We start from the raw sequence: 17739 nt of genomic DNA on the forward strand, positions 1-17739 counted from the left end.
TGGGAATCAACCAAACCCATATAACTTGATGAGTTTCATTTTCATTCCTATTTCTATTCCATCCTACTATCAAACTCATACCCATAGTCATTGCCATCATTTAACCAAAACTTAATTTACATTTCTATTCCATCAAAACCCAAGGGAGGGGTGAGTTTCATCCATACCCAAATTTTTAAATTTTATTCTAAAATCTTGATTCCATTCTCATCAACTAAATACAAGATTTGAGAATGAATTTATTCCCTCATTTATAAACACTTAAACCAAAGGTCACCTTAAGTGCGAACTGGGACGTAAAAACGTATAAATACATGAATATCCACCGCAATGGATAATTTGAGGGACGTTGACCTGCAAAGACAGTTGGAGCGAAGAAAAAGCAACGAGAATATCCTCACGCATATTACCCGACGCATCAACGTTACCGCCCAGCCAAATCGCAACATCCTCCGTCTCATTTGCTTTTACGTATAAATTAATGGATGTCGAGTCTTTTCAAATAGCGCGATCTCTCCACAGTCCGACCAGTGCACGAAGCGAACCCACCAGAAGTTCCTCTGCGTCAGAGGAGGAGGAGGAGAAGCGGCCAAAGGAGGGATCTTTTTGGAGTCGACATGATCGGTCACATCCGGAATGGCTCGTTCGGTTTTGGTTGAGGAGGAATCGGATCGATTGACTGAAAGGAACCAAAAAAGTTCGCTTCTTGGCTTCTCCTCTTCCTCTACGCCCTTCGAAATGGAGTTTGAAGTGATCCGGTATGCATGCCCTTATTTTGTAATTTTATTTGGGTATTATCAGTTCGTGGTTTTTCTCTCCTCCACTCTTTTGGGGGTTTTGCATCTGGTTTTGGTTCTACAGATTACGTATTCTCCAACAAAACTGTCTTTTTAGGGTTTATGGTTCATCATTGTGGATTAGTTCTGGGCGAATATACTTTTTGGTGCATAATCTAGTATGGTTTTTAGGAGCAAAGCGCGCGCATGTTTTCTTATAGACAACTTTTTGACTTGTTGTGTTATGGGAAGAATCAGATTGAATATAACAGTCCCACACAATGGTTTCCTGATTTGTATGAGCTTGGACAATTAAAACTCCGTCTGCTGAGCAGTTTGGTTCTTATGGTACGTTATTACTTGCATCTTTGTTGGTCCTGGCGTGATGTTAAGCTCTATCAACAAGTTGGAGACTTGTCATTCACAAAAATGGGTTAATTTATCATCTGAAAGTAGATCAATTCCTTTTTTAGTCCAAAAGTGTATGGTTTGCTGAGTAGTTTAGTGAAATCTTTATTAATGTGTTACTATTTACTTGCTTTCTTTCTTCGAAGCAAGTTACTAAATCCTTTTGATATTCTTAAAATTTAACAATTGAGTTAAAACTCATCCCAATTTGTACTATTTGATTTTGCTCATTGAGTGGCTAGTGTTGTTTTCTTTGAAGTAAAAAGATTTATTGTGTTACTCTTTATTCTTCCCATTTGCAGGGGGCTGGTCCATGCATGAAGGGCTACAGCGAAAGTGCTTCTTTCTGATGAGCAAGTCTCCATTGGCAGAACGTAGCACCGAAATATATCTGGGGACATCTCCTTTGGCATTTACTTGGCACCTTTTCTAGTTGAAGCATTCACTATAAGCAAATTAGGATTTGAAGGACTTTTCAGAATAGGTATATGTATGGTTACTCTCCTGTAGGGCAAATCTCCTTTGGCAGAAAGTCCTTTCCGGCAATTCTCCCTTGGCAAGAAATAGTTTTCTGCAGTTGGGCAATTCTCCTTTGGCATCTGATTGACAGTTTTTAGCTCTCTCGGGCAAATTTTCTTTTTCAAGTGGTTGTGTCACTTCATTCGCTTGGAAATATCTCCTCTAGCTGCTGATTCTACAACTTTCTTAAGTTACTGGGCAAATCCCCTTTGGCAATAGAATTGGTTGCAGTGAAGCTCCTGCATCAATTTATCTACCTCTTTTGCAGCCATTAGCTTTCTGGCTTAAGAAACTCTTTTAGTTGATATCATTCATTGAAGATCAAAACATATTCACAATTTTTGGGTACTTGGTTATCAACCTTGGTTTGTGAAGGAGAACAAAGTAAAAGGTAAGCAACTCCTCTATCTCTTATTTTCCTCTCTGTACTCCCAATGTGTTTTTTTCCTTTAAAGATTGTCAATATTTTACTTCTAATTTAGTGAGAGATCAATGGTTTGGTATCGTCTCCCATTCTATCATGAAACTAATGTTAACTTTAGCAACTTAATTTTATTATTTTCATTGAGTCCTATCTCTTGATAATCAATGAGACTGAGATGATGAACTTATCTCAGTATTTGATGTTGAAATGTAGTGGCTTGTTTCTTATAGGTACTTGAAACTATGGATGTACTTGTCATAGACTCAGATAGTGAAATCTATTCCGAAATCAGTGACAGTGAAGACTTAGATGAAAGTGAATCAACATATGGGGGACACGCTCAGATTATCCTGTCGAGCCTCGATGAGAGTATCGATAAAATTGATGATTTCCTTACGTTTGAAAGAGGCTTTGTTCATGGTGATGTTGTCTGTTATATAACAGATCCCTCAGGGCAGTTGGGTCGGGTTGTGGATGTTGATATGGTTGTAGAATTGGAGACAATTTCTGGTGGATTGATCAAGGAAATAAACAGCAAAAGACTTAACAGGTTCAGATCATTTGATATTGGTGATTATGTAGCCCATGGTCCATGGATTGGAAGGGTTGAGAAAGTATTTGATATGGTTACTGTTCTCTTTGATGGCGGGGAAAAGAATGAAATTTTAGTCAGAGATTCTGTTGATTTGGTTCCTCTCTCTCCAAGACTTGAAGATTCACCATTTCAGTACTATCCAGGACAACGTGTAAAGGTCAAAATTCCACATGATTCAAAATTGCCATTGTGGTTGTGTGGTTTTAAGGAGAACCAAGAGGAAGGCACTGTCTTCCAAGTGGAAGTAGGACTAATGTGTGTTAATTGGATTTGTTCTGTCATTATTGGACAGAACTTTCTTTCATCAACTCCTGCTCGTTTCCAATCTCCGAATGATCTCACTCTCTTATCATATTTTTTGCATGCTAATTGGCAAATTGGGGATTGGTGTAAACTTCCATTTGATTATACCCAAAATCTTCAAGAGAGTGCAGAAGCTAAACAACCTCTGCAAATAGCACCAATATATTCCATGGAAATGCAGAAGAAAATCGAAATGAGAAGTCAAGAGATTTACTTGATCACAAAAACAAAAAGGAAAGTTGACATCCTGTGGCAAAATGGAGAAAAATCTGTTGGTATAGATCCACAAATGTTGTCACCTGTAAACAATATATGTGATCATGATTTTTGGCCAGAACAGTTTGTGATGGAGAAGTTGACACCAGAAGATGTTTGTGCTCCAAGGATCCAAAGGTTTGGCATTGTAAAAAGTGTGGACTCATATGAGCGTACAGTTAAGGTAGAATGGATAGTACCTGAGGTTAAACAAACAGTTGATTGCATTTGTGGATCCACCGAAGAGATGGTGAGTTCTTATGAACTGATTGAACATCCAGATTTCTCATATTGCATTGGTGACATTGTGGTTAGATATATTTCTCATGTTGAGATGGTGAGTGAAAATCTTAGAGATATACAGTGCAAAGACCTGGTAGCTAGGCAAAGCAATTACCCAGGAAACAATTCTTTAGCATGTGAAGAAACTCTTGGACAGCACACCGATGATAGCCATAGAGATTTTTTTCAAAGTTGCTTATCATGCATAGGAACTGTTATTGGTTACAAAGATGGATGTGTTGAAGTGAGATGGGCTAGTGGTTATGTCTCCAAGGTATGTATTCACACTATTATATCTTGCAAGCTCAATTTGACTCGATTGAAAAGTGTAGATTCATTACTACCTCCTATTGGGATTCATTGTTTTCTCCAACTTGTCAGTATTTTGGTCAGCTAATGTTAGCAATTTAAAACTTTTTTGTGATTCAGGTTCCACCATATGAAATTTTTGGACTGGATAAGATTTCAAGTCCTGCAATGCTGTCGTCTAATGAGGAATCTTCTTCTTCAACTATCAGCAAGGGTACTGCTGATCAGCAGAAACTACTATCAAACAAGACCGAAATGGTATATGATATGCTTTCTGAATTTGCGTACTACCATTTGTTTGCTAGGAGTAAAGAATATTTATAAAATTTTACTTGCACAGAATTTTGATCTAATTGTGAATATTTGTTTTCTAGATTTTTGAGAATGAAGATTGTGCAACAAAGTCATTGAAATCTGTCAAGTGTTTGTTTCCTGGGGCGGCAGTTGGGTTTCTAACACATGCTGCCAGAAATTTCTTTGGCTTTTCGGGTTCAGATTCTCAGGGTGTCTCAGTTGAGTTTTGCTACTTTAGCAAATATGAATTGTAATATTGACTGGATAATGACTTAAAATAACTAATGGAGTCCCAATGCAGAGCGGAGAAGACTATCAATGCCAACTTTCGAATAAAGAACTTCAATTTGACCTAAAAAAGAGTCAAATGGAAGTTCTGGCTCAAGAAGCAGGACCATCCGAACAGAATGACGAACTAAGTATTTTTCCTGGAGAAGTTAGACCAATGGACTTCAACAAATTTGATATGGTCAATGATTTCTCTGATCATCATTTTATCAATGGAATTGGCAATGGTTCAATGCTGTCCCAGGTAAACAAATTGTTTGAAGTCTTCAGACTATTAATTATGCATGACAAGACTGTAATTTTAATCAGGCTAAAAGAGGCTGGTGCAAGAAAGTACAGCAAGAATGGAATATCCTCAAAAAGGATTTGCCAGGTTTATTTTTCACTTTAAACTTCTGTGTCATTCATGGTGCATGATATATATATTTTATTTCTTGAATTTGGCCCATCGTATGCTAGGATTTGTCTTGATATGATGGTATTAATTGGTGGTTTAATCAAGTTTCATAAGTAAGCCCTTGAGGAATGCAGATAGGACTGCTATGAAAATATTTTTTCCTTATATAACACATACAAAAAATGTTAAGATAGTAAAGAATCTAATGCTAACATGGATACATGGAGTTTACAAGGAGAGATTAAAATTAAATACTACTATCTGAAGTTATTTAGGTGTAACTCCATAATCCATTGCATGATAAGGTGAGAGAAACTGGATTAAGCTGGTATAAACATGTTGAAAGATTGACTAACAAATTCTATAGTTAGATAAGTTCAATCAATGAAAGTTAAAGGTGTGAGCGATTGTAGAAGATCAAGAACAATTTGTATGACGATTAAAGATGATTCGAGAGTATATTTCTACTGATAAACTTTATTATAAAGTTTAACATAGGGATAAGATCCATGTAATCAGCTCCCATAGTCGAGACTAACAAGGCTAGACTATCTTTGGTTATGAAATGCTTATTCTGTTTCTGATCTTTAATTATATTTCCACTAATATTTGACATTATGCATCCTTGTGCAGATACCATCTTCGTTAGGGTTTATGAGGAAAGAATGGATCTTTTGAGAGCAGTCATTGTTGGAGCCCCTGGAACTCCATATCACGATGGACTATTCTTCTTTGATATTTTCTTTCCTCCAGATTATCCTCATGACCCCCCTGTGAGTTTGCTAGCCTTCTTTTTTGAGCTGAATAGCTGCTGAATTAATGTTTCCTTTCTATTTTTGTTTTTTCTAAACATGTATGGAAAAACCCTATCTGAAGCATGAATTGCTGTTTAGGCTTTTATGATCTTTTATGTTTCTACATACGGATATGGATTTAGATGTTCGCCGTCGAGAAAACACATTCAGAATTTTTACAGGCGTGTGATCGTTAATCTGTTATGCAGGCTGTTCACTATAAGTCCTGTGGCTTGAGGTTAAACCCCAACCTGTATGAATCAGGAAAGGTTTGTCTGAGCCTTCTGAATACATGGACGGGTACAGGTTCCGAAGTGTGGAATCCTGAAAACTCCACCATTCTTCAAGTTCTGCTATCCCTTCAGGCCCTCGTCCTGAATGAGAAACCATATTTCAACGAGGCCGGATACGATGAAGAGATTGGAAAAGTCGGGGCCGAGAAAAACTCAATCACATACAACGAGAACGCATTCCTGCAGTCGTGCAAGTCGATGCTATACACGCTGCGCAGGCCACCTAAGGTACATACAAGCCTACTATCTTCCATTTTTCATGACCAAATCGTTGAGTTGTTTCGATTTGTATTGCAGCATTTCAAAGCATTTGTAGAAGAGCACTTTGCTAAAAGATCACATCAAATCCTTATTGCTTGCAAGGCATATCTAGAAGGCGCGGAGGTTGGACATGCTTTCGATCGGGAAACGGTGTCCGATGAAGGCCGCGGAAGTTGCTCCACTGGGTTTAAGATCATGCTTGCTAAACTTCTCCCAGAACTCATATCCGCCTTCGGTGAAATGGGGACCGATTGCACTCCCTTCCTCAACCAAGGGAATGACTGACCCAAGAGTGGATTTCGAATAGCTTGGTGTTCTTGTAAGTTTCAGTGATGTGTCTCAGATGACTTGTAGTGTTATGTTGCCGCTGCGACTCGTACAATCTTGTAATATATTGTGGTGTTGGCTAAATGTGCTGGACTTCCGTTGGTGATTGCTTTGTTTAGTCTGCATTTGGATTTGTTTCAATCTGTCGATGAGTTCGTAGCTCAGCAGCATGTTCAGCCTGTGTAACTGGGCACTACTACTCTGTTAGCAGGGTAGAATCAGCGCACCTCCTGACTTGATCCGAGCTCATCGTCTCCTACATGGTGACAGTCTAATCATTCCAAGTCACCTCTGGACTCGACATACCGACATGAGTGCTTCATGTATGTACTTTTTGATTTATTTCGATGATCGATGAATAATTTTCAAGGATGAATTAGTGGGATGTTAGATATCTGAATTTATAAAAAAAAAAAAAAAACCAAACATCTCAAGAGAAACATGTAATAATTGCGATATTTCGTAGAACCCAAGAATGGGTAGAAAACAGTTTGTTATGTGCAATATAACGGTTTATAAATGTTCAACGTCGGTATCCCCGTCCTGCCGGCTCGCCCTCGATATTTTCACCCTCTGTTCGCGCTTCCAGTTTCATCGATGGCGACGACTTGCTTCTCCCCTCTCTCCAGGGCTTCTCCCCTTTCCGTGATCGTCCTCCTTCTCCTCCTCTGCTCCTTCACTACCTCTTCGGATGTTCTCTATTCCGAACATTGCTCATCCGTTGTCTCGGAATCCGCCGTCTCCGACGACGCTTTGGATCCCTCCGCCTCCGCGCACTTCCAGCTCTCCTCGGGCGTAGTTTTCGGCGCAGACGCCCTCCTCGGTGGGAATTCCTCTGTGCTCCCTGCGTACTTCTTCTTCCGCCTCCGGTCCCTCCTTCCCACCCAGACCCTCGGCGTCGTCCAGATCGCTGCCACTCTCATTCTCCGCTCGGGAGGCAGCTCAGTCCCCGTCCGTGGAAGGCATGTTCTCGGAAGCTCTGATGTCCACTTCCACCAGGTCCGACCTCGGCTCCCGCGGACCTTCTTCCAGCGCGGGATGGTAAGCCTCGATCTCACCGGCGTTTGGTCCGAGGCCTCCGGTAAGCTTTGTATGGTAGGGAATGGTCGCGGAAGGTCGTTAGAAGGTAACAATCTTCAAGTTTCTGCTCTCTTGAAGCTCGATTATCCCAAAGTTGTGAACATTACTTCGAGCTTGATCAAGGGCAGTTTGCAGAGTCTAGATGCTTCTGGTAGTTTGAATCATTTCGATCAAGTTTCGGTTTTGGCATATGCTCCTGAGAAATATGAGTACACACAGATCTCTCACGCAAAGAATTCTTGCAATCGAGTGAACGATGAGTCTCTAGGGCTTCAATCTCACTCTTTATGCTACTATCTGAGGAGCCTGTCGAGGGTGCGGTTTGAGTTGGATTATGAAAAGAATTGTTCCACAAGCTCGTGCGGTCCTTTTGCTCCGGGTTCAAGATTTACTCCACACACCATGTCTTTCCATCAAACGCAATGCTCTGATGATGGATTGGTACATGCCTATGTTGGTTTCTCAAATTACGATGGCTTCTCTTTGGGTACTAGCTTGATCCCAGGGAAGGTGCTAGTTAGTGAGGGGTTTTGGGATCCTGTAAAACACCAGCTTTGCCTTGTTGCTTGCCGTATACAGAACTCTGGACATTTGTTGGAGGACTCTACTGTTGATGCTTGCACAATTAGGATTTGCTTGTGGTTCCCTGCTGTATGGTCAATTGAGAATCGCAGTATTTCTGTCGGGCAGATATGGAGCAACAACAATGAGAAAATTTCAGGATATTTTGACCCAGTTTCATTCTGGAGCATTGACAATTATATGGGTTCTCTCCCTGGTTTGAATTACAATTACACTAGATTGGAACTTGCAAGGAAGTCTTGTGTAAGTGACAGCTCCAAAAGTGCTCGTAAAAAGAAGTATCCTGATGGAAAATCTTTTCGTGATTTTAGATTTGATGCATCTGCTAGAAATTCTCAGGGAAACTCAACCTGGTGCTACTTTAACCCAGTTTCAATAGGACAGACAATCTATGGTAACATGTTTGTGCAAAACGAAGAATCGTTACCTGTCTCAGTTAATGTTGAAAGTTATAGTCTCCAAAACATAAGCTATGAGATACAGTTAATGTTATCAAATTCATCTTTCAGTATGAATAAAGCAGAAAAAATCTCAGCAGAAGGAATATACAATGCTCACACTGGATTGCTTTGCTTGGTTGGTTGTCGTGTTGTTGCTCCCTTAGCTGCTAAGCAGCAAATGAAAAGACATGAAACAATGGACTGTGAAATTATTATTAACATCCAACTTGCTCCTTTGAATCGCAGAGAAGGGGATAAGATCCATGGCACAATTAGGAGCACACGAGACAATAAGGACCCACTCTTCATTGAACCACTTGACATTACTTCTTCAACTATCTACATAGAGCAGGCCACTCAGTCGATATGGAGGATGGATGTAGAACTTATCATGGTTATGGTTTCTCTCACATCATCATGTATTTTTGTTGGGCTGCAGCTGTTTCATGTGAAGAAGAAACCAGAAGTGCTTCCATCTATATCGATTATTATGCTTGTCATTCTCACTTTGGGGTATATGATTCCTTTGGTGCTGAACTTTCAGGCTTTGTTTAGACCAAGTTCCAATCAGAATGTTTTCTTATGGAGTGGTGGATGGCTTGAGGTAAATGAGGTGATAGTAAGGGTAGTAACGATGATTGCTTTCTTATTGCAGTTTCGGTTTCTCCAACTTTCATGGACAGCAAGATCAAGCAATGAGGGAACAAGTGGCCTATGGCTAGCAGAGAAGAATACTATCAAAACGTGCTTGCCTTTGTATTTGGTTGGAGGATTAATTGCCTGGTTGGTCCACACCATCTATAGCCAATCTCGTGTCAGGAGAAGACCTCTTTATGCTAACCAGCTCCAAGATTCTCTTTGGGGTAGTTTAATATCCTATGCTAGCTTGATACTTGATGGCTTTTTGCTTCCTCAAGTTATTTTCAACGTATTCTCCGGCTCCAAAGAAAAGGCTCTTGCCCCTTCCTTCTATGTTGGAAACACTGTTGTCCGAGGACTGCCTCATGCTTACGATGCGTATAGGAGTCGCTATTATGTTCCTCCTTTGAACTCATCCTACATATATGCAAGCCCATATGAAGGTTTTTATTCAATGGCATGGGATATCATTGTTCCCTGCGGAGGAATCCTTCTAGCATTGCTAGTATTCCTTCAACAGAGATATGGGGGTTGTTTCATCTCTCCTTCTAAAAATATAGAGCCAAGAACGTACGAGTTAGTTCCTGTAGTGGTCTCTTAGTATACAGACAGCTGACGACACTATACACAAGGCATCTGCCATTGCATGAATTCTACTCATCTGAAAGAAAGAAAAGGAAAAATGAGTTTGGTGTTACACACTGGGGCGATTTGAATCAGCATCAGGTAATGAAACTTCTTTTATTTTTATTAATCAGCTTGATTTTCTGTACACGTGAAAGCTATAGTTATTGCTCATGATATTTCACATATTAGCTTGTTGTTCCACCATCGAACTAAATGTGTTTTGAGTGTTTTCCAACTAAGTGTGTTTGATTGTGACTCAAAGTTATGATATCACTGCACATTCCAAATCTAAAATGTATCAGGTACTTTTGTGCTCGTCATGTTTCATTAATTTTATTTTGTTTATCAAACTAATGGCACTATCGTTGCTCACGGTCATTTTATAATATTAATTATAATTGAATTTATCTGCCACTCTTTATATTGCTCACGATTTGATTAGAAATAGATAGCAAAAAAGAATTGATATTGGTGACTAGAAACTACTAGATTATGAGCTCAAAAATAATCAAACAAACCAGATGCCAATTCAAGTAACTCGACAACAATAAATTAAGCGTGCTTGTCCAATCCAATCTTCAAATATTGACTTAGAAAACAAACTTGTTCCAACTTGCTTTGTCTACTTAGTTTCAGACATCTTTCAGACCGAAATTCTTAAAGACAATATGTTGCACTACGATTCAGTTTGCTCCCTCAAACGACGAATTGTGCTCCTCACAGTGACAGCACTCGCAGTGCTGCAAGTTACAGAAGACCGAAATAAGCATTGAAAAAATAGCAAGCTACTCCAGAATACTTATGAATACTTACTTCAAGGTATAAGCACCACCAGCCTTAACCTTTCCACAGTCTTTGCATCCCCAAATTCCAACTGCTTTTCTTTTCACAGCAAACTAAGAGAAGAAATGTGCAGAGCAGAGATAATCAAACAGAACATGAAGTACAGAAACATACAATCGAGCTTTAGAGGTTGTGATAGAACAGTTGATAAGATAACCCTAAACTTGGTTGCAGGACTTAAAATGATAGCTTCGCATATAAAGATATGACATACTTTCGTAGAACAAGGTCAATTATACCTTTCCACAGAACTCACAGAAATACTTAGCATGCTGTGAAACTTCCATTTTCTTAATTTGCTTGCGCAAACTAGCACCATATCTGGTACCTGAAACAGAAAATGAGAATCACACGATGAAAAACCTCTTTGGCTGAGATACATATATCAAAGGAATTGTAAATGTAGCTAGAGGTGTGGCATACCGTATTTTCCGACAATGCCAGCCTTCTTCGTGCGCTTAGTCTACATCCAAGTTAAACAAAAATGTCACCTGGTGAAGACTAGAAGAAGAAAACTAAACCAATTCTGATCATACAAATGATATGTTAATGTGGAGTTAGACAAGAGTCTTACACACATCATCTACCCTCCTCAAGAATCATAACTGTCTTATATAGAAATATCTGCAGTTACTCAGACATATCTCTTCCAGTTGCAGATAAATTTGTCAGATAACTATGGATCTATAATAGCAATACTTGAGTAAACAGAGAACAAAAAATACAGATTAAATAAACTTTCCTAAGGATTCGTTTATCTGTTTTTGAGGCTTTACATTCCATAAATCTAAGAAATCCTCCAAGAAGGGATTCTACATCAATACCAACGAAATGACTAGATTGTTATCTAAAGAATAGCTACGGCCATGCAGATCTCAATTCGCACTACTGTTGGCACAATAGACCGCAAATCTGAGGCAAAAGTTTTCCAACAGCTTTCGCGTTCTCCAAAATCAAATTTTGACAAAATCGCAGTTTACAGTCGTCTCAAAGACGGGTGAAAGAGGTGAAGCAACAAATAGGAAGATACTTGAATAATGAGAAAAGATCGAGGAAGATATCGGAGACCAAAATGCTTACCATCGGTAGGGGAGATTAAACAGGCGATCGCCGCTCCGCACAAAAACTTCTTGCGAGGAAGAGCGCCGACGAGTCCTTTGAATGTCCAAACCCTAATTAATCTTATTGGACCGATGCTCGGATCAATCGTGTCCGTTGGATTCTGAATTTGATAAGCCTTTAAAACGGCCTGACCGTTGGCAGGTAGTAAACCTAGCCGTGAAAGTGAACCATGCAGTGCGCCTCAACGTGTACCATAAAATATCATGTCAGATGCTTTGATTGTCAAATGATTGATAAAAGAAAAAAATAATTAAAAAAATATGACAATTTACTAAATGGTCACTTATATTTGTGGAATTGTTAACAGAGCATCGAATTTTTAGAATGTTCAACCAATGTATTTAGGTGGCGTTTGGTTTATGGGTTTGGGAATGCGGGAATGGATTCATTCCCAATCCTTGTATTTGGTTAATAGGAATGGAATCAAGATTTTGGAATGAAACCTAAAAATTTGGGTATGGATGAAACTCACCCCCTCCCTTGGGTTTTGATGGAATAGGATTGTGAATTAAGTTTTAGACAAAAATACCCTTAGTATATTTGTTCAATTTTTTTTTAATTTCACACACTCTCTCATCATATTTTCTCTCTCCTTATTTTATCATCACATTTTCTCTCTCAAAATACTTTCTCTCTCCTCATTTTCTCTCTATATTCTATCTCATCATATACTCTCTCTCCTTATTTTCTCTCTCTTCATTCTCTTCTATCACACTTTCTCTCCCATTACACATTTTTTATTTATACTTTCTCTCTCCTCAAACTCTCTCATCATACTCTCTCTCCTCATTTTCTCTCATCACACTTTCTCTCTCTTTATTCTCTCTCATCACACACTCTCTCTTTATTTTCTCTAATCACACTTTTTCTCTAAGCACACTTTTTCTCTCATCATATTTTCTCTCTCCTAGTCTCGTATTTCTCTCATCACACTTTCTCTCTCTTCATTTTCCCCATCATTCTTTCTCTCTCAACCCACTTTCTCTCTCATCATACTTTCTCTCTCCTCACTTGTTCATTTTCTCTCATAATACTTTCTCTCTCTTCATTTTTTCTATCACTCTTTCTCTCTCAGCATATTTTCTCTCTCCTCAGTCTCTCATTTTCTCTCATCATACTTTCTCTCTCTTCATTTTTTCCATCACTCTTTCTCTCTCAACCCACTTTCTCTCTCCTCACTCTTTCATTTTCTCTCATAATACTTTCTCTCTGTTCATTTTTTCCCATCACTCTTTCTCTCTCATCATACTTTTTCTCTTCTCAATCTATTCTATCATGCACTCTCTCCTCATTTTCTCTGATCATACTTTCTCTCTCTTCATTTTTTCCCCAACACACTTTCTCTCTCATCATTTTCTCTCATCATATGTTTTTCTCACATTCAACTTTTTCTCCCACAATCAACTTTCTCTCCCATCTAATTTTTTTCTCTTATTTTCTTGTAAGGGTAAAAAAGGAAATTTAGTTTCATTCCGATTGAAAATATTTAACTAACCAAACATCATTTTTAAGAATGATACCCAAGCTCAAACCCATTCCCATTCCATAATACTATGATACTCATTCCCATTCCGATTTAACTAACCAAACATCATTTTTTATTTTACCTCTTTCATCAATCATTGTATTACTATATCATGACAATGGTACTGATTTCAAAAATTTACATCACTATAGTGCTAAAAAATTAACACCATTTTGATGTTGCATAAATTTTAAAATCAACATTATTATGGTACACCATAGTAATTTATCAGATTTCTTTGATAACCAAATAAAAAAAATTTAAACATTTTAACATCAAATTTATCCTTTTTTAGAGACGATAATAATCGTTAAATCGAAATAGTCTTTAACTGACTAATTTTTTTAATAAAAATTGAACAAATAGATCAATAAAATTAATTCAATCAAAAATTAAAATAATAATATATCAATGGAAAATTGAGACCGATTTTATGTTGTACTTAAATTTTTTCAAAATTTATTAAAATTCCCCTTAAATGTTTTTCCGAAATGCCCCTCAATTTTAGAACGAAAGTTTGGTTCTCCTCCAAAATTTTAAGAGGGGCTTATTCGCAAAAGAACCATGGCCACCAGGCCAATGGCCCGAGAAGCGAAGGTGAGGAGGACGCCGGTTCGCTCGCTTAGAGGAAGCAACCAAACCCTAAATTTATTTTCCCACTGCTGTGCGATTCTGGTTTCCACCTCTCTCTTTTGCTCGCAGAAATCTTCTCCCCAAATTGACGAGTAGCTGCAAGAAACCCCCCTGGTTGCCTTCCTCTTTCAATCTTTCGCGGAGCAACATCTCTTTCTGCGATCCGGTAAGTTTTTTAATTTCTGTCTCTTCATGTTCTTTTTTTTCGGTGTTTTTCAATGTTGTATGTTCTTCGCACAGTCAATTACACAATTTTTTAGCTGTCTAATTTGATAATCGATAAAAATAGATCATCATATTACAATGCTCTTCTCGTAAAACTACTCTGCTTAATGAATTGCAATTCTGTTAAACCAGCAACACTACTTGGCTTCACCATAGATGGGATTGCAGCAAGGTTTTCAACCTAAACACCATTTAGGTTCCCTGAAGATATTACTGAAATCACATGTCCACAACAATCACACCTAAACGTTAACTGGATGGGGAACACATTAGATAAGAAAGATGCTTGAATCACGGAGAGATACATGATTAAAGATAAGTTAGCTAATCACATTCCACTATAAATCCAGGAGATGTAGGAGTATGAACACTGTGAAAACTTGAATGTGTGAAAACCCCCAAGGTTTATGAGTCTCTCAATGAACCAAAACGTTGAGCATACTTTTGTGGCAAACTAATCCATTTAATGATGAGATTAACAGTGTCAAAGCATGCAAGTGATTACTTCTGAAGAGAAAATTATAGTTACTTGGTGGAGCTGATGGGCAAATCAATGATAGGGAGCTAAAACTTCATCCATTTAGAAGAAAAATTCCACAAACTTGCATTTCTTGGTTAAAATTGCTCGCTCCAATGTTGGTCAAAATCACTCAATAAGCATAGATAAAGAGAACCTAGCATGATCTTGGTTCTGATATTTGTCGAACTCAAGCTAAGATGAATGTGGAAAATCTCCAAAAAAAACCAGGAATTAATTTAGGAAGGTGAAATGTAGTTTATAATGTAAAATTGCTGGCTTGCCGAATAGGTAATGTTCTCCTTAGTTTTTTCAATTTGCAGAAATCAATAGTTGGCTTTTCAACATCATTAAGATCCAGAATGGCTAAAATTAGAAGCTGATAACTTTTGGCATATGGAGAGATGACAAGGAAAATGACAAATTCTACTTACCTAGATCAATGATTTATTTTAATAAGTGGGATATACTTGATGTGTTAGAGGTTGAACGGATGGAAGCTAAGAGACTTAAAGTAACATACATGCAAGGAAAAAAAATACAAACTTACATGAATAAATTCCAGATCAAGATAATGGTAAAATCTACTAATCTGCTATCCTTGTTAGTTGTTTATTCTCAAGTGAGGTTTTACACTGCCATTTTTCTAGTTGTTTATTTACAAAGTGAGGCTTCAAGCTTCCTTTTTTTTTAGCAAAACCAGATGGAAACCAGAAAAAAAAAAAAACAGTATTACTCCAATGGATCATTTTATCCAGAAAGATTCTACAAGATAAATGCTGGTCTTTGCCGCAAATTGTTTGATCATTTAATAAGATGTTTTCGAACTTGAGCAATCTGAATTTTGGGAAGATGCTGGGATTCAAACAAAGTTTAGGCAGAATCAATGTGGAATAAGACATGATCGTCCTGAACTAATCTGAAATCTTACAAAGTTGCTCAACCCTAACTGATTTTCAGAAAAAGTGTACCCAGCTGCCAGTAATATAGTAATTAGAAAGCAGCTAAACAACTAGAATAGAGAGAAACAGCTACAAGCAATTAAATAGACAAATATTTGTTGTCAGTCTTACTGAAACTACAATGGAGAATTTTTTTAGAGATAAAAATATGCTAGAGAAAAATAGAAGAACTAATAGCAAAACACAGTGACGAGAAGGTATAGTAAATAACTAATCCAATCTCTTTCATAAACTAACAAAAGAACAAGATTCCCTGACTTCTTCCTCAGAGGGATTTTTGTTTTTTACCCTATAACAATGCCTTAGATTATGGCACAACCTATGTATCAAAATTAGAAGCAGAAATTCTTCCCACTTTCTTCTAATTTATGGCATTCTAAATAGTAGTTCATAAAACTTAAAATGCAGCAAAGTTGATTACAGAACAAGAATCTTAGAAAAAATGATCATCACAGTTCTCACAAAAAACCCTAAGGAAAATAAGGTTTCTACCACTCTCGTTGCTAGTATTTCCAAGAAAAAAAAATACTTTATTTTACTCAAAATCTCTCCTTGATTAAAATCTAGTCTACTAATGAGATGCAAATTGAGCCCTCAGGGTATCATGAATATTAGCAGAAGATTCAATCACCTTGACAAGAAAATATCTGAGCATTTGACGATGGTTAAAGAGTAGCACGGGAGAGTTTAGAGAAATTACCTTATCAGTGACTCTCCAAAGGATACAAAGATCTGTGGGGCATTGAACTATGAAGAGATGTGGAACTGATTCATTTGGAAGGTCAGCGATCGCCAATTTGCAATTATAATTTGGGTCAGGGCAAATGAATGAGGGAAACATCTCTGGCGACTTTGAAATTAATCCTCCATCAAAAGATTTCTTACCGCATTAGAGATGTTTTGATGGAAGATTAATTTCAACGTAATTAGAGATGTGCCCCTTTGTCAACTTGGGTTCTGAAATGCTTGGTAAAACTTCATGCTGGTTCTTTGACATATGCTTCAATGTGAATTAAGGAAACAATGCCACTTTTTCTTTCCTAGAGAAAGAGCTTTTCTATGTCTCTCTCAATTATGACCATTATGTTATTGATGCTGCCATCTGCTTGTCACAATCATATACTATTGTTTTTCTTTCCAGATAGGATCCATTAGATGTCTCGGATACGTAATGTGGCAGTTGCAAGTGCTCTGTTGGCGTTTGCTGGAGCTGGCCTAGCATTTCCTTTCTTCTTTGTGTAAGTTAAATCTTATTTGTTGATAAAATGTCCTTCCAATTCTCTTCGATCTTTATGGTTGTTTTCTAAGACAAGTTTGCTTCTTGAAGGAAATCGAAGAATAGACCCATAATTGACCACTCAAAGCCGCTGCCACCTCAGGCTAACTTCCGAGGACCATATATAAATACTGGCTCTCGTGACATCGGGCCCGACAATTCTACATATGTCAAAAAATGACTCAATTTATTTCCACAATATCCTGCTGTACCCAAAGAACATGTTTTGTTAGGAACAATTCCCCCCAAAAAACTCCTCTTATTCTTGTCATTTTATTATGTCTATAAATTGCCAAACTGGTGGTCAAGTTTACATCAGTAACCGTCCTGTACCAGGAACTCTTAAATCACAAACCATTGCAAGTACATTGTGTTCAGGATTTTGCAGTAGATCCGATGCACCTTTGTTGCTTCTTTGTTGGGATATTAATATTGAATTTAAGGCATATTTGCACAACGACGTTTTAGTTTACTATGTTTTTTTTTCTTCCTCTAGGATATCTATCTTCCACTTTCACATTTCAAAAATCGAAACATCCTTGGTTTCGTAAAACTACAAGTTTCAGTTTGGGCTCAAAGGATCACATATGTAAACACCAGAGGATTCATGAGTGCGACGGTAAGCATGCATAATTATTTTTTTATTTGTTAAAATAGAGAATAAAATGGGTCTTAAAAGTCTATAATTTTCAACACTTTTCCCGGTCTATTTCAATGGTAGCAAAAGATAGAATTCACTATCC

General features: G+C 37.8%; 4 protein-coding genes across 5 annotated transcripts; 3 read left to right on the plus strand and 1 right to left on the minus strand.

The window, feature by feature from the left end:
* The first annotated feature begins 490 nt into the window (after positions 1–490).
* Positions 491–6641, plus strand: LOC122029255 (probable ubiquitin-conjugating enzyme E2 24). Its single transcript, XM_042588196.1, has 10 exons — positions 491–758; positions 1487–2094; positions 2358–3836; positions 3992–4129; positions 4246–4383; positions 4467–4697; positions 4763–4826; positions 5484–5623; positions 5854–6165; positions 6235–6641. The coding sequence occupies exons 3-10, from the start codon at positions 2370–2372 to the stop codon at positions 6481–6483; spliced, it is 2739 nt and encodes a 912-aa protein (XP_042444130.1). The 5' UTR covers positions 491–758; positions 1487–2094; positions 2358–2369; the 3' UTR covers positions 6484–6641.
* A 403-nt stretch (positions 6642–7044) lies between these two features.
* LOC122002089 lies at positions 7045–9867 on the plus strand. The gene has a single exon (XM_042557149.1). It carries the CDS (start codon positions 7045–7047, stop codon positions 9865–9867), a length of 2823 nt encoding a protein of 940 aa, XP_042413083.1.
* Positions 9868–10398: 531 nt separating this feature from the next.
* Positions 10399–11939, minus strand: LOC122029267 (60S ribosomal protein L37a-1). The gene is made up of 5 exons (XM_042588205.1): positions 11817–11939; positions 11160–11199; positions 10976–11064; positions 10707–10789; positions 10399–10633 (listed from the first exon to the last, which is right to left on the minus strand). The coding sequence occupies exons 1-5, from the start codon at positions 11817–11819 to the stop codon at positions 10570–10572; spliced, it is 279 nt and encodes a 92-aa protein (XP_042444139.1). The 5' UTR covers positions 11820–11939; the 3' UTR covers positions 10399–10569.
* Positions 11940–13955: 2016 nt separating this feature from the next.
* On the plus strand, positions 13956–17362 carry LOC122029273. Of its 2 annotated transcripts, XM_042588217.1 has the most exons (4): positions 13956–14182; positions 16319–16501; positions 16862–16958; positions 17048–17362. In XM_042588217.1, the coding sequence occupies exons 3-4, from the start codon at positions 16876–16878 to the stop codon at positions 17175–17177; spliced, it is 213 nt and encodes a 70-aa protein (XP_042444151.1). In that variant the 5' UTR covers positions 13956–14182; positions 16319–16501; positions 16862–16875; the 3' UTR covers positions 17178–17362. The 2 variants fall into 2 exon arrangements, with proteins under 2 accessions (XP_042444151.1, XP_042444144.1); XM_042588210.1 differs by lacking the exon at positions 16319–16501.
* The last annotated feature ends 377 nt before the right edge of the window (positions 17363–17739 follow it).

The sequence above is a fragment of the Zingiber officinale genome, chromosome 1A (assembly GCF_018446385.1).
Source record: "Zingiber officinale cultivar Zhangliang chromosome 1A, Zo_v1.1, whole genome shotgun sequence".
Classification (NCBI taxonomy): Eukaryota; Viridiplantae; Streptophyta; class Magnoliopsida; order Zingiberales; family Zingiberaceae; genus Zingiber; species Zingiber officinale.